Source organism: Battus philenor, unplaced genomic scaffold (assembly GCF_028537555.1).
Source record: "Battus philenor isolate CCGP_79_NKW_IND1 unplaced genomic scaffold, ilBatPhil1.0.hap1 SCAF_5, whole genome shotgun sequence".
Classification (NCBI taxonomy): Eukaryota; Metazoa; Arthropoda; class Insecta; order Lepidoptera; family Papilionidae; genus Battus; species Battus philenor.
In genome coordinates this window covers 4,080,850-4,103,777 of record NW_027181715.1, presented here as the reverse complement: position 1 = coordinate 4,103,777, position 22,928 = coordinate 4,080,850, and the positions used below count along the sequence as shown (strand labels likewise).

Below are 22,928 nucleotides of genomic sequence, written 5' to 3'. Positions count from 1 at the left end.
GTTTGATTACCGGAATAAAATCTTATATAATTCGCACTTTTTGCATTAATTATATAGGATTGCCACTGCTCACAAACAAGTTACGAGAGGATGGGCAGCAGCGTTCTCGGCGTACTATAAGACCACACTGCGATTGCCAACTAGCCTGCCCAGCGTAGCAAATATTGTATACCCACAATTAGAAATTTTTTGGGGGAGCCCTATGCCTTACAATAGGTATCTTAAGGCTGAAACGATATATCATTGACTATATCGTAGTATTTATTCATCATAGTTATATGGTCTATAGGTTACATTTTAACCCAAGGAACGGTTACATTGTTAGTACTTGCTAAAAGTTTTAATGTTCTTGAAAATAGAAGGAATTCCGTTCTCGAAAAACGCATCGATATGTCCTCGGAAAGTACATACGTTTTCTCTAATAAGAAATATTCTTATATTTCTTCTTATAAAAAGGTAAGGTAGACCTTATAACAAACATTTTTTTTATTAAAAAAAGATCTTCTTTTATTCAGATTTATTATTTTACATAAGTATTGAAAATATATTCAAAACGACTCGGTAGTGATATGTCGTCATGCATAGAGCACAGCGCGGAAGCGTCAAAATCATCAAAACGAAAGTTTGTTCGTCCATACTAATTAAGACAAAAATACGCAAATACATTGTTGTTAAATATGCTTTCTATGCAACGTATAGCTATACTCCGTATGCCTTAATATTTGTATTAATAAAGATTATATTAGGAAATTAAATAAACAGTTACTGACATTTTTAAGATGATGGTTAAGAATTATTTAGTTAGTTTCTTTCACACGATTCGATCCAAGTCAGTTTGATGTTATTTTTATCATTGTATTATATTTATAAAATGTATTATACCGTAATATGCATCATACCTTGTTTATTACAAGTATGTATGCTTTTATTATAAATATGTATGTATGTTTGTACATATGTGTGTTTTGTACACGTTAAATGTCCATTATTTATACTTCGACTGTTTCAATAATATGGTGGTCTGGAAGAGATTGCCACGTGTGATAAGACCGCCCATTGTACTTTTTTATGATTATTATGAAACTATTTATGTGTTCTAGCGTGTACAAAAAATAATATGAGATAAAATAAATAAACAAAATGAAATGTAGAACAGAGGAGACGTTTAACCTTTTAATAAATAAAATATTCCTTTCACCGCTTCCTGAAGCTTAATGTCACTGTATGCAAACGTCAAATCTTTGCATTTATATCGATGTTTGCAACAGTGTCTTCCCACATACCAGTTTATCGAACGCACCATTAGCTATATATGCATTTATAAATATGTGAAGCCAAATGCTTAATGGCAATTACAAGAGATGTGTTATTAGGTATTTATTATACTAGAATATTATTAACTAGAAGTATATTATTGTAATTTTCATACTTAATACTGAACGTAGGATTCAAGGTTTTTAATTATTATTTAATTCTACAAATAAATATTAAAAGTCATAAGTGTCTTATTTCTTCGGTAATATAATCTGTTAGTAGTTTTAAGAAATTTGTTAATCACAGGCTCTACCAAAAACCCTGTTAATCTGTTCCAGACTATGTTCAGGATAAAGATGTATCAATGTAAATTGTTTTAATTTTAAGAGAGAAGATTTTTTTCATTAATACAATCATAAAAAATGGTAGTTCTCAGTAGGTAGCATGTAATGAAGTAAATATTATATGATAATTACCATTATCTATAATCGTCAAATATAGATAATGGTAATTATTATACGTAATAAAACTATTTCTTTTTTAACTTTAAACTTTGACATCCATAAGGTCAACCATATTTCGTGCTAAATACACGTAAATGACTTAACAGATTTGGAGGAAAGGGTCACGTATCAACAGAAAAATTTAATTCTTTTCGTAATTCATCTTACCGTTTAAATTTTTGGAATATTTAGTTTATCTAATTTTTTTCACTGAATGGGATAGATAGATTGTAGTTCGTCAAAGTGTGAACCTTCTTTACTATTCATATAAATATATAAAGTTTTAAAAGTTAAAAAATCTGTTCAAAGCGCGAAATGTAACTTTAAGAATAAAATGCAAATATTATGTGGAAATATACTATACCTCTATCACTTTATTTGCATCTTTAGGTTTATATAATCATTTAAATACATAAAAATCGTAAATTATTTCATTACATCACTATTCTATTTATTTTAGGATATTATTATAATAGGTTGTTATACAAAGAAAAACAGAGTTATACAAATTAAGAATATTAAGAGTATAATTCCAAAGATTTGACACAGCTGGGAATCACAAGTGTTGTGTCTTAGACGACTCATAATCGCGTGAAAAGGTTTTGTTTTGCACATGATCTCTATAAAAAATTAATTATTGATGACTTTGTTTCGTTTTAAAAATAATTCAACGTGTAGACGGAATTCGGTGGAAGGAAGTTTGAGTACACCGGCAAAATACGAAATTAGACAATGGTATAAATAAGACAGTACCGACAACAGATACAAGTTTTTAAAAGTAAATTATATAAATATTAAGGAAGATGATTGTTTTAAGAATTACAAAAATATTATACTTACGTATACTTTGTCATCAGTGAGACTTTGGTATAAGCCTTTTACTATTTTCGCAGAATTTTTTTTAGTTTTTCTTCATTCTTTTTATCGATACTAATACCAAAAACCTAGCTTTCTAATATCTGCCTCGTAACTTGACATCAACCTTTATACTGCGCTTCACGTTGCCCAAAAACAGCTGGAGCAGCCAAAATGAAGGTTACTTCGTATCTGAGGATCACGACCCTTAGCAACGCGGACAATTAGGGGAGTAGGAGTGGAAATCTATTTGTCAAAAGACCATCGTAGCCACAACGACCTCGGTGTTGAATAGTGCAAGTTCGAAGGGCGACTTACCTTTATAAATTACTCGGCTAAATGAGACGTACCATCTCATGTTTCAAGGTAACAAGCGCGGTTTCTGTATTCCGCCGGATATTGTATTTTAAATTAATATGAGATACAAAGCAGAGGCAGTTCCGTCGTTTAAAAGTATAGATTACGTATTCCGTTAACATATTTGCTTTCAATTATTTGCCAATAGTGCCAAGTAATTGTAATTACTACATTAAATGCCTCTGCAGTAAATTGAGTTCCATTTTCTTCTTGAAATATTTTTACTATATTGCGTATATTATTAATATCTATTATATCAAAAGGCAACCGCGGAATTATCTGAATGTTCTGGTAAACTTTACATGGAACACAATATTACACCGATTCGATGAAAAAAGCTCAAGTGCTTACGTGTGAATATATATCTTCTTAATACTCGGAATCAAACAAAGGGTTTATACAAATTGAATTACTCTCTTCTTCTATTCAAGTAGTGAATGTGAATCACGCATTATGCAATTCACGTGACGGAACGCTGATTATAGGCGCGTGCTATTTAAGTTCAGTCAGAAGTTCTCAACTAATGGACCATAAAATTTGAAGTGACAAGCGTTGTTTATAATGTTTTGTTCTGATATTAATTAGACGTCGTCTCATATATTTTAAAAATGATTTAAATTTTCTGTCACGATTAAATTATATATTAAATTATTCGTAATCCCAGTCAAACGACTCCGGAAATGGTTACAATTATTACTGTATATCTAAATATGCTTATTATAACTGTATATAAATTAATAATTATTACTAATGAATAAAAAAATATTAAAATTGTTGATTACGTATTAATGAATGTGCTTATTATAAATTAACATATCCATGTCATATACACATTTGACATTTGACTTAAAAAAAAAAATTGGTGTTGATGGATTTCATCATTATTATCATCATCATTATTTCAGCCATAGGACGTCCATTGTAAGACAAAAGCCTTCCCACCGGTCTAATAGGACCGATTGGAAGTAGCCTGCATCTGAAGTCTTTAAGGCTTTATTGCTTTCTTGAGTATGTTTTACAAAAAATATTTGGTTACATAATAACAATATGAACTGATATTAATAATTAAAATAATTAGAACTGAAAAGGGCTATGTGAAAGTTTGAGGCTCGTTGCGTTCGATGAAGTCGTGCACAAGGCACACGCAAGCACGGGTCCTGTCTTAGCTGACAATGGTCGAACCAGTTTTCGACAGGCATTCTGTTACTCAACCTTAATTGTTGCTTACGTTACTTAATTTGTTCATATCAAACGCTTATCTGGATATTGCTTCACATCAAATAAAATATTAATTATTCTTACTAATAATAGAGCAACCGTTCCCCATTTTTATAACTTCATTAGTAACGTGTAGATTCAAGATTGACTGTGAAACAGTTTATATTATGTTTTATAATTTTTATTCCAATCATAATAAAATTGTGTTTATTTAATAAGTTAGTTATGGTCAATATGAAATAGAGGTAAGAGATGCCTTGTTTGTTATATTGGTTAAGAAAATACATAGTACAAGGTGACTTGTTACAGACATAAAAGCAATATATTTATGATAAATATATTCTTAAAAATCAATGGTTTCAGAAATAATAAATAACGTTGCGATGACGTAGTACGAAAAGGCGGTTTTAAAGTTAATTATTACACCGATCAATAAGCAAAAAATTAATACATTGATAATAAATATAAAGCTAATGATTTTAATATACAATACAAATTTATGTATGTTTTTTATTTGAAAAATAGCTTTCATTTCCTATTCAAAGGTCGTAATTTTATGCTAAGATTAATATTTTTATAAAATATCTGTGTTAGTTAAGTAAAAATATTAATATCGTTAAGAATAAAATCCCAAATTTTATTCGGTATACGTTCCATAAGGAACACATATGAAAATAAAACTTCTACTTTTAAAAATAATTGTCATAATATATATTAGATTAAGCTTAGTGGAAAGTTTTAAATACGTTAAGTCTGCATTTACATCCAATAGATTTGCATTAATGTCACCGGATGCATGCCAGAGCTATAAACAACCTTTAACGTCTCCATAAATGGTAATAGTAGTATATTATCCATGTGACTGACCATGCAATGAAAGAAATCGAGACAAGCGCTTCGGGCAAGGTTGATGATATCTTGATCCTATCTGAATGTATTAAATACTTGTTCACGAGAAGTCGTATAGTCAAATAAATATTACGTTATATCTCGTTTAGTCTGATAACGATTTCTTTAATTTTTTTGGATCTTACATGCAGTATTAGATAGTTTACTAGACTTTCTTTTAGTATTTTAACTATTTAGTTATATAAATGCAGACTTATGATTATCAGGAATTAATCTTTGAATAGATCTTCAGATGCTTTATCATAAAATTACACTTTTTATAGGTTTTATTTTTTACTGTATACTGTATGTTTATTGTATACATTGCTCAAAGAGTCTTCAATAATCCTCGATATCTATATATATATTGCAATAATTATTGAATATTAGTAATTATTATTAATTTTACATATCTAACATAATTTTTAAGTAAAAATTTTATACTGGGTTTTTATTAAATTAGTTGATAAACTTAATGGAGTTCATAAGTTTTCTTCTACTTCTTTCTTTCTATTTCTCTCAAAAATTATATATAGTTTTTGTAAAATATAAGCTAACATTATTAAACAAAATATTTATTAGTATGAATATGAAGTATTTTAATTTATTACGTTCTCTCTATTAAAACAAAAAAAAATGTTGTTAATTAAATGACGTATTTCGTATACGGACTAACAAAAAATTAGCGCAAATTTCTCAACAGTTGTAATGTAATAGAGAGATAACAACCAGTAAGGTATGGGTCATGTGCGAAATATTAAGGATTTATTAAATGAGACTCGATTATGTAGTTTATGAACGCAATCGTTATTTTCGAATGTAGTTGTCGCTTACAAACGAGTCGCATTCACGGCAGCCCCCGATGGGTTCTCGCTAGCAATACGGAGCAACCTTCTGAGGGAAACACACGTACACCCGGACAGGCATAACATTTTATATATTTTTTAATTTCGTTAGTTTTAAATTCAAAATGTTTAGTTTTCTATTATTCGTAAGCTTCGCTGTCAGCGGATTTGGTGAGTGTTATTTTAAATTATTTTTATTAAATTTTTGTCACCTTAATAACTTACTTTACAAATTTTTAATAATTCAATTACACGTTTTTGAAGTTTTCGTATTTGTTGATTAAATCATTAAAAGTTTAAATAGTTTGAAAAATAGTTGTTATATAATACGCATTATACTTGCTGCGATTATTACTTACGTTATATATAATAAATATTTATGTAATAATGGTAAATAGAAACAAACTTTCACTTCTTAGCGACAAAAACGTTTAAAACTTTGAAAATAAATGAAATTTGACTTAAAGTGAATTATTATTAAAGAGTAACTATTAAAATAGTGTTCTAAAATATTCTTAGTATACAAATAACTAGTCAAGCCTGATTGGAAGTTTCAAGGATTTTCTTTTTGCGTAGAACCATGTTTTTGCGCATAATGTACGTTTTCTTTTACGAAAGAAGACAACTGATTATTTTTTTTACCGAAAACAAATTACCTCGTGCAACAGTAAACAGGATATATGAATGTATTATTATTTTTATATTTCGTACATAAGTATGCTAGGGCAAAAATATTCCACTGGAGTGTTATAATGTTGTGTAAAAATTAAAACAAAAGTTAAAAGAATTTTCAAAAGTTAAAATATTGTACTTCTTTACATAACTTATACTTCGTTTGAAAAAAATGAAACCATTTATCTGAATCTACTAAACAAATATTTATTTTACTTGCCTTGTGGATAACCAGGATTAATTAATTTAATTATGCGTCAGTATTTACAACAATTATTTGAAAAACGAGGATTAATTGACGTTATTGCCAAAAGCATAAAAAGCAGTATTAATTAGCCAACGCAAACTATGCTGGAACAGGCAATGACGATTATTCACACACAGCTAACGTGAACATTCTGAACTTTAAAAGATATTACGCGTCGTCGCGCTTTTGAGAGGATTATGAAAGTTACTATGAGGTCTCCAAGGACGTATTTTAAATTCCGAAATGCTTACTGCTAACTTGACTATGGTTATGTATTTAAGGACCGTGCACTTTGCCACGTAGTATGTATAACTTATATACATACTTTCGAAACGTATATTTTAAATAGTGTATGGACTAACGTACTCGCAGTCATTGCCTTAAAAGTGACTACCGCTAATATGTACGAGTACATTTGTGTGCGTTTAAGATTAGAACTAGAAATAAACTTAAACTTGTTGTACTTTTATTTAGGCTTCATAAAAAATGTAACTCTTTCGCAGATAAATGCATGTAATATTACAATATACTCTCATATAATGTCTCTAATATATTCTGTAATAAATTTAAGAAGTTTATTAAAAATAAACTAGTTAAATAAAACTGTTACGCTATTAAACTTGAAAAAGAATTGCTTTACTGTCGTATTAAGAGCATTGTGAAAGTTAATATAAAAATACTGAATTTGAGTTTATTATGTACATTTCTTAGATCAGTACGCTTTAAGAACCTTTGAAGCTGTAAAATTAACTCTTCTTTACATTCTTCTGACGTCGTACATATGTGGTTATTATAAATGACATCAACTTAATAATAAACAAACATATGTTCTTTATTAAAATTAGTTTTATTATAATAATAATCAACTCTGTCTAGATCGTTTGTTAAAAAATTAGTAATCACTAATTGAAGTACAATAACTGACATCCAGTTTGCTTATTTTTGTGTTACTTCTGGAAAGTAATACAACTAGTTCTGTAACGTATACTTTCTTATAATATTTCGTGCGTTTATTTAATCTACTTACAAAAAGCATTATCCTTGTCTTTGAAATATATAACGGTGACTAGTTTGATATTAAGTTAAATTTAATTAAATTATATGGTGTGATAGTCATTTAATCAATATCTGTCTATTTAAGTGTCATTTAAGATATTCTACCTCCTTCGACAGATTCATTATTAATTTTCTATTTATACATCACATAAATTACATCGATCTTTACGTCCTTATAGAACGAAAATCAATCATCCTGTAAAATGTTTAATAAGCTGATGCGTCGTCCATTACTTTACTAGTAAAAGATTGCACCAATAATTTCTTAATGTGCATTTTGCAAAGTCAGTAATGAACGTTACGAATAATGCACGTGTTGCAAGGGCAATTTTACTATCGGCCGTTGTCACGAAATATCTGATTTTTCGAAACCTATAATATGGTACTGGGTTGTAACAGCGCTGAGGTCGTGATAAGTGCGAGTGCGGTGGACTGAACCGACGTCAATCAATGACTGTAACGCGTTTTTTCCTCGTCAAAAGTGTTTCAACAAAAGGTTCATGATCGGTAACATTCTATTTCTCTTATACATTCCTCGAAGTAACTATGGGTATGTGAAAGATAAATCCTTGTCTAAATATTTTTATTATTGTTCATGAAACACGACTGCACTTTAATAAAAGTTACTTCCTTATATTATTGTTTTACATGTTTATCGATTATTGATGTAAGCTTTAAAGAAATGAATCTATAGCTTATTGGTTAGTTAACTTTAAAACGATTGCTGTGAAAAATTATTACATTAATTAATGTTTTGTATTGGAATACATCAGGCTAATAAGATCATGCAAAGTCTGCAGGAACAGACAGTGAACAATAATAAATGATATTAACGCTTTGCGTTATTTTTAATTTCTGTAACCATAAATATCTGGACAGAGCGTACCATACAATAAATGACAAAAATTGTGCCATACATTCATGGCTTTAAAACTTCCATACCTATAATCAATCATTCTGTATAGTATTTTCATAGTAAACTTCTTTATTGTACGTTAAGAATGGAATGTCACGTTCGTGAGTCATTTGTCCTCTGTAAAGATTTCCTTTCGTGACTAATATAACGGTGGTTTTTTATTTCAGTTTCAGGACAAGATTTCGATTGCCCCGGCAAGAGCGGTTTTTACCCAGACCCATACCAGTGTGACCTTTATTACAAATGCAGCAGAGGTCAGTATGAAATATCAAAAGGTTAACAAGTAATGTCTAAGTGTTATGTTGTAAAAACCGAATATAATTGCATAGGAATACCGGTAATATAATTTTGCAATTCTATTTTTTTTTTAAATTGCAACATGTCTTTGGCATTTTAAATTACATTTTTGTCCTTCATTAATATTCAGTAGGTAGTTTAATGTTTTTAATTGCCATGTACAAGTACACTAGATTATACTTTTTATACAAATGTTTTTACCAAATTTTCAGGTCAATAAATAAATTCATGTATGATTGAGAGAAAAGTCTAACTCGGCACACGGATTAGCCTAACTAACGAAAAAAGTACTTTTTATTGTCTTTTCATGAAAGTAATACGGTTTTATTAACTTTCGGATGCTTTATTGAATTGTATAATTCAAGCAAATTTTATTAAAAAAATACTTATCTTGGAGGTTTTTATTACCTTTATATGATATATAGTATAATGCATCGATGTTTTTAAGACCTGCTGTTAAAGAAACTGGTGAATTAATAACGTAAAAATAACATAATAATTTTTACTTTGAAGAATTGACTACTTGAAAGAAAACTTTAGAGAGTACAATATAATTCGTTTTAAAATAAAAAAATCATAAAACAATAACCGGTAAATTACATGCTCGGTACTAATAGCGTTTATAATTTATCCCGATATACATTTTCGTTGCTATTCGAGATAAAGCTTGACGACCTTCCTAAAAGGATTTCCCAATTCCGTATCGCAGCAGAACGGGCAATGAACCGAATAAGGCAGTATCGATTGCTGTTTAATATCTGAAAGTACACGAATGTCGTTTTTTTATGTAAAACTTTTTTAGTGAAATTTTCAAACCAGTTTTGATTTACATTGTCTTCTGTAGAACCAACAGGCACTGGTGATTATAACCTGTATAAGTAAATTGTGTTTATTAATACATCAGTAATTAATGCCAATTTTATGTGCCGCAGTAATAGGTGCTTTAACCCAGGTAAGTAAGTCGAACAAGAAAGGTGATAGTCATATTCTCCTCTCCATGTCATCCATATCCAGCTATTGGCATACATCGTAATACCAATAACACCATGTACGGCAAGCGGGTTAGCTATCGCAGTGTGGTATTAGAGTATGCACAGACCGCTGCCGCATATCCCATAGAACCTGTTTATGAGCTGAAGCAATCTTAAATAGTTAATACAAAAAATGTGAATTATACAAGATTGTGTTGCGGGAATCAAACCTGCGATCTACGACCGCAAGCCTAAATCTTTTTAACTTCTTTATATTATTTGATATAACAATAGCAAAACGCAAATTAAACAAATTGTTTTTTTTTTTTAATAAAAAATAAACTTTGTGTCGAATAGTTTTCAAAGTGCGTATTCAGGACATACTAAATTTTAGATCCATTGCCTTTATGTTTAAAACTTTTTCATTTAATTTTTAGTACTGTTTATTCAAACTATCTTTATATTACATTAAAAGCTTAATTAATAAAAAGCTACAACACGAATATAATTAACACTTATGACAGCAACATGACATACATTTTGTACCCAATAAATATTGCAATTGCTATTTTTAAAACATTAAACTTTTACTAATTGCTATTCGCAATTGCACATATAAACGACAGTTAATGTTTTAATGTACCTTTTAGAAACATTTTTTGTGTTGATTACCATTTTACTTAATAAAAACAAGGTTACATTTGCTCATAATTCAACATACCAAGCATACAGATTTCCCCGTACTGTCAGTGGAATCTTGCGTAGTCGACAGCAAAATTTCTAAAATGTTTCGTTCTAGTTTCAGTAAATAGTTACGTATCCGCTTCGAAAGCTGATTTGTTGTACGGACAGCAATCTGCCACATGTTGCACATGAAAATCGAAATTTAGTGTGAACGTGAGGCGAATCGTTTTGTCAGCTAAACCGAAGAGATTGTAGAAATGTCTCGGTTTTAATGTAAAAGTGAAAGTGTGTGAGGAAATGAACCGATTAGAAAACGTTAGATTAAACAGTAAAACTACATTAAAAAGCTGCTGTTAATTTGTTTTCGCCACATCTCAGTTTTATAACTTACAAATGTAATGTATACATATAAGATGGATAAACACCATTTATGTAGTGCACCATAATGAAGTTTATAGGTACTTCAAAATTTACTAATCCAGCAATTCTAATTTTTTTTCTTCAAATACATGTTATTGAATGAATATACAAAAAAATTGTAAAAATAAATAGGATTTCACAAAGATATTAGATAATACCTATCTGTATTTACGCGTTGAATGTTTTATTTTGAATAAATACGAATTATTTATTAGTGATATAAACAGTATTGACTCCATCTCGTATTTTTTTTATTTTTATACGATAAGAGTTTTTTGTAAATTCATTAATTATGTCAAAGATTTTTTTAAAACGAATGTATTTGTACTTTTTTTAAATTTTACGGATTCCAAATTAAATAAGAAATAATGCGTCACTTACATCGCGAACCCACGCACTTATAGAGACGAATACTTTGTCGATTATTTTTAATTATGTCATATACAAGTGAATGTAATTGATTGTGATCATACATCTCAGCGCAGTACGAAGTTATAAATGGTGACAACCGACACGTTACCACACCGGCCCTGCAGTGAACAGGCTCGAGTTACCATTATCATTGCAATCCTTGGTGACCTCGTTAAATTTATAACTAACTGGTATACAGTTATGTATCGAAGGAAGAATTTATGTTATATTTCCCTCCGTTTAAAATTAGAAAGTAATCGACAAAGAAATTATTATCTAACAAGCTTATCTCGTAAAACCGTTCGTGTACAAAGCCATTATACATAAGTTTCACTATTTACTGGTTGCAATAATGCAGTTATAACCAGGGGTCTATAATGTTTGCATTAGAAATAAAAATATGCTTGCAATAAACCTTTGTTAGCCTAGTTTCATAAAATTAGTAACTCTTATGTGGGCAGCAGTATGTTCTGTTTTGTCTTTACAATACACTTCTATTATTACGTATAATTAAGAGAATTATCATATAAAATAATAATAATAAAAAAGCATTACAGTGTGAATAAATTAAGTAATAATAAAGATTGTAAATGAATAGCTCTGTAGGTTTTGTGACAATATTCACAGAAAAAAATACCTAAGTGTTTAAGGGACCTTTTTAAATCAGGACAATTCGATTCAATTAAAAATATCTTTATTCAATTACGCATTTTGTATATAGTTATGAATAATAAGCTATCACTGGTAAGGAAGTCTTATCTGTTGAGAAGAGCCGACTAGAAACCCAATGGTTGCTCTTTTGAATAAAATTTTACAATTTTTCATTACAATATCAGTTATGTGTAATTCATGGAAATATATCTTATCCTCGTAGCTTTAACTTGAAAGATGCTATCGTCATTATTATCATCTTACGACGTTCGATGCTGACATAGGTCTCTATTATAGAATTCCTGTGCAATCATAAGTTAGCTCAATCTAGTTTCTATCAAATTAGTCTCTTTTGGAATTGTGCTCAAGAAAAAAACAAGTGTTTACAGTACATAATCCTAAATGAAAATATACTATTATCCGTTTAGGATTTATTGCAGTGTAATATGATAATAAACGGAATAATAGAGTAAAACAAAACAGATTGCATAATTTTTTTTATAATCCCATACCATAATTAAATCAAGATTTATATTTTTCGAATTCGAAAATCGTTTAAAGTGATGATAGTTTTAAGATAATTAAACACTACATATAAATAATTACATCGTTACCGCTACATAATAGTATAATAATTAAATATTTGCTTCTACACACAATCCACTCTCTACAAACAGTGGTACGCAAATATTACCGTGGTCCGTTTTGAAAGGTGTCTGAAGTCTGATATAATATATGTGATTTATATTAAGTGCAAACACGGAGCTTTTTAATTCATAATATTTTTTATTTATATGGTTAAAAACCGTATTTCAAGGTGAACTTCTGACATTAATTGGATAAATGCATTATCATTCCTTACACCTAATACGAAAAACCTTTTTATTTAAAACACTTACAGGTATATACATTATCAGAGATATCAAAAAACCTCCATTCCTAAAAGCTTCTTGATACTTTTTATGTTTCGGATAAACGTTTAGTTTTAAGTAGAAATTATTACTTAAGTGTTATGATAGTGTGTATCGCGTTTTTACTTTTAAGAATTGATAAATATATTTTGGGTTTTTTACATTATATATAAATTAGTAGCTATTACTCGAATTATTTTTTAATTCATTTTTTTATTAAAATGTATTCTTGATATTTAAGTTAGTGGTAATTAAGTTTTAATTAAGTATTGTAATTTTATTAAGTCGAACGAAGTTAATCGACATAATCCAAAGAGGTTGCAAGTTAAATTAGTAATCGGCTTATAACATAGCTGCTTAAAACCGATTCTGTTGGAAATATATATGAAAGTTCAGCAGTTGACATCCTGCGGCTCAAGTAATGATGATGACAATATTATTTTTGTTTATCGACTGGTGTACAATTTCAAATGATCTGTGACATTCATCAAAAAACAACATACCCTTGTTGAATAAGCCCATTATCGATAGTCGGTGAGAAACCAGTGTTATAAAACTTAATATTACATACCAAAATAAAAAGAATTCTTAAAAGAACTGTTAATACTTTACAATGACAAACAATGTAATAGATGTACAATTAATAACAGCTTAATATTTATACTACAGGAGTAGCAGAGTCTAAACTTTGCCCGGACGGGTTAGTTTTTTCTGATGAGCATCCAAATAAGGAATTGTGTGACATCCCATCAAACGTTGACTGCGGAGACAGAAAAGAGCTACGTAAGTGTTTAAATTTGAAATTTTTCATGAGAATATTTTTGCGAATAAATAAACTATTTTACAAAAATGCTTTGACATTATATTATTACAATATTATATAAACTATATACGTAAAAGTAAGAGTAAAAAATCGCAATGCACATGCAGCTCGTTAAATGAATATTTGTGGTACTCGATAAATATACTTGAGTTCCTTTTTTTATTTTTGTTTAATAAATAAACACAAAGAAAAGATCTTAATTGTTTCGTGCATGTTTCAAAATATCTTTTAAATAACTGTCAACAAATATGAAAGACTACAAAATGTATCATAAATATTTGTTACAAAACTTTGTAACAAATACGTATATGTATGTATGTAAATTTATAAGTTGTTTTTGTTTAAATACTGATAAAATCGCTAACTTAAATAAATAATCGCCTTATCTTAATATTTAAACATTTTTTTTATTTTTGCAGAGGAACCAAAACCCACTAAAGGTTGTCCACGACAAAATGGATATTTTAAACATCCCGATCCACAGGTAACAAAGTTGTTTTGAAAAGTGTTGTTTTAGATGGTCTTTATAATCTTGTACTTATTTTTCGATATTTATCTTTCAAGTCCGTGTCAATAAAAAGCTCCCGCCGATAAAAATTCAAATGTGTTTTTATACACAGTCTTAAGAAATTGCAAATTGCCATTGCAAACCTAATACAAAAAAAATTGATACGAAATCAGTGTACATAGATAAGTCAGCAACTAGTTTGATGAGTGGCGATGATTTTTGATTAAAAGACAATAGTGTAGTGATAACCCGGACACATAAAAGTTTATATTTAGTAAGCGATATTCTTTTGCCAGGCTTGCGACAAATTCTACTATTGTTCCGAGGGTATCCCTAACGAACTGCCTTGCCCGCCTGGACTGTATTTCGACGAGGAAACTTCCAACTGCGACTGGAAGGAGCTTGTTGACCGTAAATGTGAACATATCACTAAAGGTACACTACCATGATAAATTTTCTTGTAATTAAGCGTTATGTATTTTCGCGTTAACATATTCATTTATCATTAAATTAACTGAAAAGAGATATGCTTAGTTTTGTTTTTTTTTTTTTCTTAATTATGTTACCAATGTTTTACAACAGATGTGCTTGACGACGGTTTCACCTGTCCGGACGGCGATGTGGTAGGACCCAACGGACGCGTTTTGCCGCATCCAACTTTCCCTCATCCAGAAGACTGTCAGAAGTTCTACATATGCCGCAATGGCGTACAGCCACAAAAAGGCAGCTGTCCTTCTGGAAAAGTGTACAACGAAGACACTTTCATGTGCGACAATCCTGAAAAAGTTCCCGGATGGTAAGAGACATTCAAGTTATTTTATTTCTGAAGAACTTTTGTTTAGCAATGGCAGTTTATTAAATATTCAAATTTATGGTGGTAAAAATAGTTACCGACAGTTCCCACTCTCTATATGAATTCTAATATCGTCACTGCTCATAAACAGTAAAGGAATATCGTTATATGACAAAACAGAATATATACTATATGTTTACATAAAAATAATCTTTAGTTTCCTTAATCATGCCATAGCTTAAGAATGTCTTTGCCGACTTCATTCATATTTTTTTAGTTCCTTGATTCTGATTAGGAAATTCTCAAGGAAAAATCAATTTACTTAATTGGGCATAAAATTTACAGAAAATATAATGACTGTTTAAAATTAGTACTAGACAGTTCGCTTTGAGGTTCGAATTGGTTATTGTTTGCTAAAACCTGACCATATCTTATGGACAAGACTACTCTTTCAACGATCTTTGTGTAGCCTTTGCGACCCGCATTGTTAATTATAGCCCAATTAACAGTCTTTGTTAAGAATAAATTAAAAACAATGGAAAGTAAAAAACAACGACTTTCTTATAACTTTGCAAATTTTTAGGTGTGCGACTTGTGAAATTTTCTATTATATTATTTAAATTCTAGTCAGAATGTGTATGATAAAATATCATTATATTATAATATATGAGATGAGATGAAATGGGATATCTGTTAATTGTATTCAAATTTCATTTCAAAAGTGTTGCGTCACTAATATACTACATATGACATTGGTTTTGAGTTTTGTTAATGAATTCTCATGTATTTACAGCGAAAACTATTATGAAGGCCAGCCATTGGAAAAGAACAAATTACCGAAGAAGGCGTAATCAGAAATTAATGTAGTAACCTCCTGATAGTTTATAAGCTCCTATGTATACTAAAAAAATAATAAAGTAATTAATGTAGTTTCATTTTTCTTTATCGGACTACTAGGCGTTGGCAAAAGTTTCATCCATACGTTGTTGACATTCCCAAAAGGCAAACTAAATGGTTTGACAGCTCGTTTTTGATGAGAGTCGCCAAGATTTGGAACGACCTGCCGGGGTCTATTTTTCCTGATAAGTTGAACTCTGGAGTTTTTTGAATAGGCGTGTCATCTACACTTTCCGGAGAGGTGAGATGAAAGACAAATGCCAATTCCATTACAACTATATAAAAAGTACTACTGGTGAACCCTGTCTTGTATTAACATTTTTTATATATTTTTTTAAATTAGTCCAGTACAGATCTGCTATATATAACAAAATACTTTATTATTAATTTTATTCGATATCTATGTAATAATTACAGAGGTTGTGGTTTTTCAGATATAACTTCATATAACTTAAAGTAACTTAATTTTTCTCTGTTGTTGCTGCTAGCCCGAGGGCTTTTACAGCTAAATCTGAGCTGATTTCCCGGAGCAGAATGGTCCGTGAACTTAAAGCTTACCTAAAACGTTCTAGTTCGTGTAGCATTTCATTATCGTCAGAGGTACCAAAGTCGCATTAGTAAAATTAATAACACTCGATAATTAAGCAATTAACTATTCAAAGTAACACCGAAACCACTCGCATACCATTACACGTTATTGGATTATAGATACAAACGTCACAAATATCCCATTCTTTTTTTCTAATTCATTTCCAGCAGTTGCGTTCTTTTAGTACATTTATGTAAAGACATAACGTGTTTATTGTCTTTTGGTGTCTTAGTGTTTAGCATATGAATAAAGCTTTTATCATACTTAACATATAAGTAATATTTGTTGTTGCAGAATTTATTTTCTACTTATTTATTAATTACTTTAAATAATTAAGAAATTTTGTGTTAATTTTTGTACAATATTTTACTATTGATTGTTATTTACTATCTACCTCTACAGACTTTCTTCAATTAGAAATTACTGGTCTGTCTCATCACAATAAATGAATGTAATATAATTCCAAATAAAGCTTTAAAGCTTATTGCTGACAGACGAGTTCGACGATCTCAAGATACATTTTAAGAATCCCTGTTACACTTAGCGCCTCCTTCTCCGTCTTCGCCGTATTTTGACATCGAGTTGAACGCGTGAGCTTAATTAACCTTAATCTATTAATTTTCTTATGGTTTTGAAATTAAGAATTTTTTTTTGTTTTACACTAATATTTTTTGAAGTTGCAGTTTTTTTACGGTCGTTACAATATTACTTTTCTAAACCCATACGAATTTGACTTCTTTCTTTAATAAATTCTCGGCACAGTTAATACGATTTTCGAATTCCACGCTCAACTCTCATTTCCGAGACAGTGCAGCTTTCACAACGGACATTACAAAGAAATTTCTTTGATCGCAATATATCGCTTTCTTATATAGAGTAAAAACGAGATGAATATAAATCTTAACGGGCAACAAATGATACGCTCCACCAGTAACAAAAGAGGCGCCTTGCGTAAATTTGAAATATAAAATTCTGAGCAACATGACATTAACAAAGAAATGAAAGCGGTAGTAACTTTGGTTTTAATTTTTCTGTCGCTAATCCCATAATAGCAATAGATTGAGCCAAGATACGGTCTTCTCAGATGCTCACAACTCGAATACTGAAAACGGATAGAACGACAGCCCCTACAAAGGTTTTTGTCTACAACCCTACTCACACTATGGATTGGGCACCAATTCCAGCTAGGAACTTAACGGCTATCCAATATAGTTAAATAATTAATATAACGAATTGATCCTAGGTTCCTGAGTAAGCCCTCTGGTTTAGTTTTTTCAATGAGTTCTTAGTCTGTGGTCAACGGGCAACGGGTCAATGGTCAACGGGCAGACAAAAAAAAACTACATCAGCCATTTAAAAAAAAACAATGTTTTTTTTTCTCTATCTATATTTATACATTAAACATGAAATATTGTTTTGTTAATTGAATCTCGTCATACAACACTATTTATTTTGATAAACGTATCATATTACGTAATGTAATTGTAACGAAACTGTATAAAATTTATTTAAACTGTGTTGTAGAATTGTTCATTAAGTGTAAAAATTGGTATTAAATTTACAAACAAACAATATCACTAATCATTTTTTTTATTTACAAAGTAACTAAGTAGAATCTTAAATATTAAAGTTTATAACATAGATATTGTTAATAAATAACGAAATAACTCTATGTAAAAACTCTCACCAGCCTCCATTGTTTCATTATACATACTTTTAATAAAGTTATGTATAATTCACTAGCTCTAGAGTTTAATAATGATATTTCATATTGTTGTACATCTAAAACAGACATAAACTATTAGACAAACGTAACATATAGAACCAACACAGTATAAACACAGACGTACAATTGACGATCTTATCGCATTTCGCAATTACTTACAGATAACCTTTCCTGTTAATCTTGAACTTACTTGAAAACAATGAAAAAGTTTTAGCTTTACTAATAGAATATTGAAAATTGATTTTACGATGCTGGTTTTTATAACCTTACGTATCAAAATTGCGAGCACGATCTTGTATAATGAAGGTTGTTGGTTTACAAAACTTTATTAAGTAAATGATTAGTCAAATAACACAACGACATATATAGTACGATATTAAAAAGTCGTAAAGGATCTCGGTTTCATAAAGATTCGTGTAGTCGTTTCGGATTCCCTTTGTCATTTTGATGGTAAATAATGTGTGTTTATATAACTATCGTATCATACGTTACTTTATAAACCTACAAAAATTCTCAGCGGATGCTCCTATCACAGACAATCAAAGGCAGACTATGAAATTTGAATAACAGTGAATTAAGCAGGTAATCGTTACCAAACTTCAAAATGACTGGCTAGTGAGGAAAAAAAATATTATAATTGTAGTAATAGTATATAATAACATAATTAAGCTTTTTATACGATAAGTTACTACATAGATAAGTACTTAGAACCCCCTTAGAAATATAGTTAACAGACAACCTTTTTAAGGTCGTTCGAAGACGCTGGATGCATACCGCCTCCAATCGATCAGATAAGATCTATAGGGAAAGCCCATGTCCAGGAGTGGACTTTCTACGGCTGAAATGATGAAGATGATTATGACTATATTTAACGTTACAATTATTAAATGTATAGGGTTGTTGCTAACGTCTGCCTGTATTGAAAAAATTCACAAAGAAATTTGTAGCTTTTATAAAACAACTTTAATATCCGTGTAATCTAATTCATAAATTTGCATTTAAATAATAAAAATCTTTAAAAAAGATGAAAATAACTTTAACTTTTGCGTTGGAATTGGGTTTAATTACTTATTTTCTATTTTATATACATACTGACATTACAGCTTACACGACGGGCAAATGTATGTGATAGTACAATTTTTTTACTAGTTTTAAGAATAGATCTTCATGTATTTTATTTACATATTACGCAAGAACAAAAAAGGTTCATGACAAAAATTATCACTTTCATTTTTACGCCTTCGATTTTTATCTTACTTTTTTTTATTTTATCTATTCAACGCCAAAATACGCCAAGAGATGCTTAATATTTAGAATCATATTTATATACACAGACTGTTTCACAACGTTGGCCTCGCCCAGGATTTGCGTAAATTCCTTTCCTGCATAGAGCTATTTTGTTCACTGTTTCGCAATTCCATATTAAACTGGAATGACGAAATTCCCCTGATCGTTTCGTTCTGCAACACTTTACGCAGCACTTACATTGCTGTTCACATTAAGCTTTTGTGATAATGACCCGTGGATATAGCATTATTAACTAATATATATTTTACGCTTAAAATACAAGATATGTAGGTTAATTCTATGGAGTAAAATTAGATGATATTTTACGAATGAATTTAATTTTAAGTTCAGCAATTCCTTGTTTATAGTATAAAGTAATGCAAGTATTTAATTATAAATTTCGTAAGATATGATTTAGTGACAGTAAGAGGGCAATTCTTGATTAAATAATTGAGGGAAAGGGATTTCGTAATAACTTTACAACAGTACACAATACTCAGAATTACTCGTAATTTATGATGAAAAATTATTAATATTCTGTAACAATGCTTTTACCACATTCTGCATATTTTGTTAGTTGTGGATTTAGATATGAATTTATAACACAAAAGAATTACTATCATCAGCGCCGATTTTTTTATAAGAAGTTATACTTCTTATTGCTTCGTTTCGAGTTTCCACTTGCCAGTCATCTCAGCAAACAAAGAAGTATGTTCTTTGTTTGCGACAGTGTTAATGGAATTAAAATATAAAACATAATAAATAAAATATATTGCATATTTGTCAGCAAAAAGATGAAAATTTTTTATACCCATTTCCAATCACATATATAAAGTGATCATTCTAAAATATGTTACCTTTATTTTTCTTTACATGAATGCGACATGCAATTGACTTCTCTCCGTAAAAGTCTACAGGGATAGATAGTTAACAATAATTAATTTTAATACATAGTTATCCGTTACTATAATATCATTATTCTTCAAGTCATTTATTATTTCTGAAACTATAGATTTTTGGATAGGACGTATCATATATCAATTAACAGCAAACATGCTCTATATTTATCCCTTTAAAGCCATTATAACTTTAACTTTATACTGTTTGAAGATATAATTAACCGATCGATCGAAGTTTCTTTATCTGTAAGTTCATGAAGAAGGCTTTGAATTTTATCTGATGTTGTTGTTGTATTATCCGTCTCCGTAAAATACAACCTTGGCTTATACGAAAACTTCCTCTGGCGTGTATATAAATCTATTTTAAAATTATGTATTTAGTCTTCAGGTGAAATATAACTTGCGCAAACCCTTTATTATAGTTTATTATTTATTTTAAAAAATCTAGTTATTAATTATTAATTAATCATTGTTTAAGGATTGCCAATGTATATTCCATCATAATACAATACAACAAACAATAATTATTAGTATTAAATGACATAATAATTATGGATGAGCAGAATACTCAATGGTTTCCTTTTTTAATTAATGATAAAAATGAAATTAATTATATAATAATAATAAACAATTACAATTATTAAATATACTATATATATAACTATACAATCAATATCTTTATGAAATAATTTGTGATATGATTAAAAATTCATACTGTTTATGTTCATATCTTTGTAACAATTAAAAGCTATGTTAAAGATAGAAATCTGTAATATAACAAATAAGTTTATGTTTAGGTCACGTAAGGCTTTATTGCAAACCAATTATAGAAGATAATTGTAGCGTATTGTGCAACATTGTACGAGTTCTGTCACGTTGACATAAGAAAGCCGGATCAACTGGTCTGCAAGCAGCCGACACAATTGGTATTAAATTTTATAAAGGTAAATCAAGGTAAATCACAGATATAACGAATGAATCGGAGCTTTAATATATTTATAACTTGTTATCATAGATGGCATAAAAAATAGCCACTGTCGCAAAAAGAGAAAGATTTAATTATATGAAATTTAATGGTTATTAAAGGTTTAATTTAATAAGAATTTGGATCTTAACCAATACTGCCGTAGAAAAAATATTTTTTTTACACTTTTCCCGTTGTTGTATGTGTATTAAATGTAAATATTAAAAGATATAAAATACCACCACAAAACATAATTAATGTTTTTGCGATAGTAAAACTTTTTTAATGATTTCTTTATATATTTTTGACAAAATGTGTTTTTACATTAGTTAGATAAAACAAACTACCTAAATTATTTCATCGAATTAATTATTTGTAAGATTTGTCAAACAGTTTTATTATACTACAATACATCATGTAAGAGATTACGTTTGGAAATGACGAAACAGTCGCCGTATTTGTTCTGACAACTCGTGTACAATCGTCGGTAATCTTCTTGCGACAAGATAAAACAAACAATTTGCATAATCCTAAGTATGACAACGAGGTTACCTTGTTTGTCGATTAACTTGTCATTAATACTCAAGATTGGAGACTTGGAGGCAGATTTGGAGGTCAGGTTCAAAGTTCTTATGCCAGAATTTTGGAGATGCGATGACATTCTATCAATTTTTAATCCTTGTATAGTTGTTATTAATTTAAAAATGTTTATTATGATCAGCTGAACTCACAATAATCTGTACATGTAAAATATAGGTTCAACTATATAATATATAGACATATAGTTGTACATTGTATGTAGTTCACCTACGTAATACATATAGCTTCACTATATAATGGGTTAAAATAGGTTCTATTTAAAAACACCTTTATATTAAAAATCCATGTATTTTTAAAAATTATAAGCTTCAACGTAAACAAGTATTACACGTTTTCTTGTCATAACGTTTAGTAACAAAGTTAAATAATAGTCACTTCCAGTCAGGATAAAACTTTATTTGAAAATTGAATAACAAATCAGGATTTTGATTAAATCATCACATATATTTAAATCATCATCAAGACTTGTTATTTGAAACTTTAAAACTGTGCAACTAAGAATTATTTTTAAAATGCATTTTTCTACAGCACTATCTAGATATACCGCATCTATGTAAGAAATTGTCATACAAAGCACGCCGCTCGAGGTATATGGCCGTTTTCGTAATAAGTAATTCGAACCGCCAGGTACAATATTCATAGTAACGTGCTATAAATTTTATTACGACTAGTATAAATAAGTCATA

At 29.4% G+C, this 22,928-nt stretch overlaps 1 protein-coding gene across 1 annotated transcript; it reads left to right on the top strand.

The window, feature by feature from the left end:
• The first annotated feature begins 5,937 nt into the window (after positions 1–5,937).
• Positions 5,938–16,185, top strand: LOC137929595 (protein obstructor-E-like). The gene is made up of 7 exons (XM_068772617.1): positions 5,938–6,091; positions 8,979–9,065; positions 13,826–13,939; positions 14,399–14,463; positions 14,784–14,922; positions 15,070–15,283; positions 16,074–16,185. The coding sequence occupies exons 1-7, from the start codon at positions 6,046–6,048 to the stop codon at positions 16,129–16,131; spliced, it is 723 nt and encodes a 240-aa protein (XP_068628718.1). The 5' UTR covers positions 5,938–6,045; the 3' UTR covers positions 16,132–16,185.
• The last annotated feature ends 6,743 nt before the right edge of the window (positions 16,186–22,928 follow it).

Coding starts and splice junctions, on each gene's coding strand:
- LOC137929595 (XM_068772617.1), top strand. CDS start 6,046: ATGTTTAGTTTTCTATTATTCGTAAGCTTCGCTGTCAGCGGATTTG. Junction 6,092..8,978: donor CTTCGCTGTCAGCGGATTTG/GTGAGTGTTATT, acceptor TTTTTATTTCAG/TTTCAGGACAAGATTTCGAT. Junction 13,940..14,398: donor CGGAGACAGAAAAGAGCTAC/GTAAGTGTTTAA, acceptor TTATTTTTGCAG/AGGAACCAAAACCCACTAAA.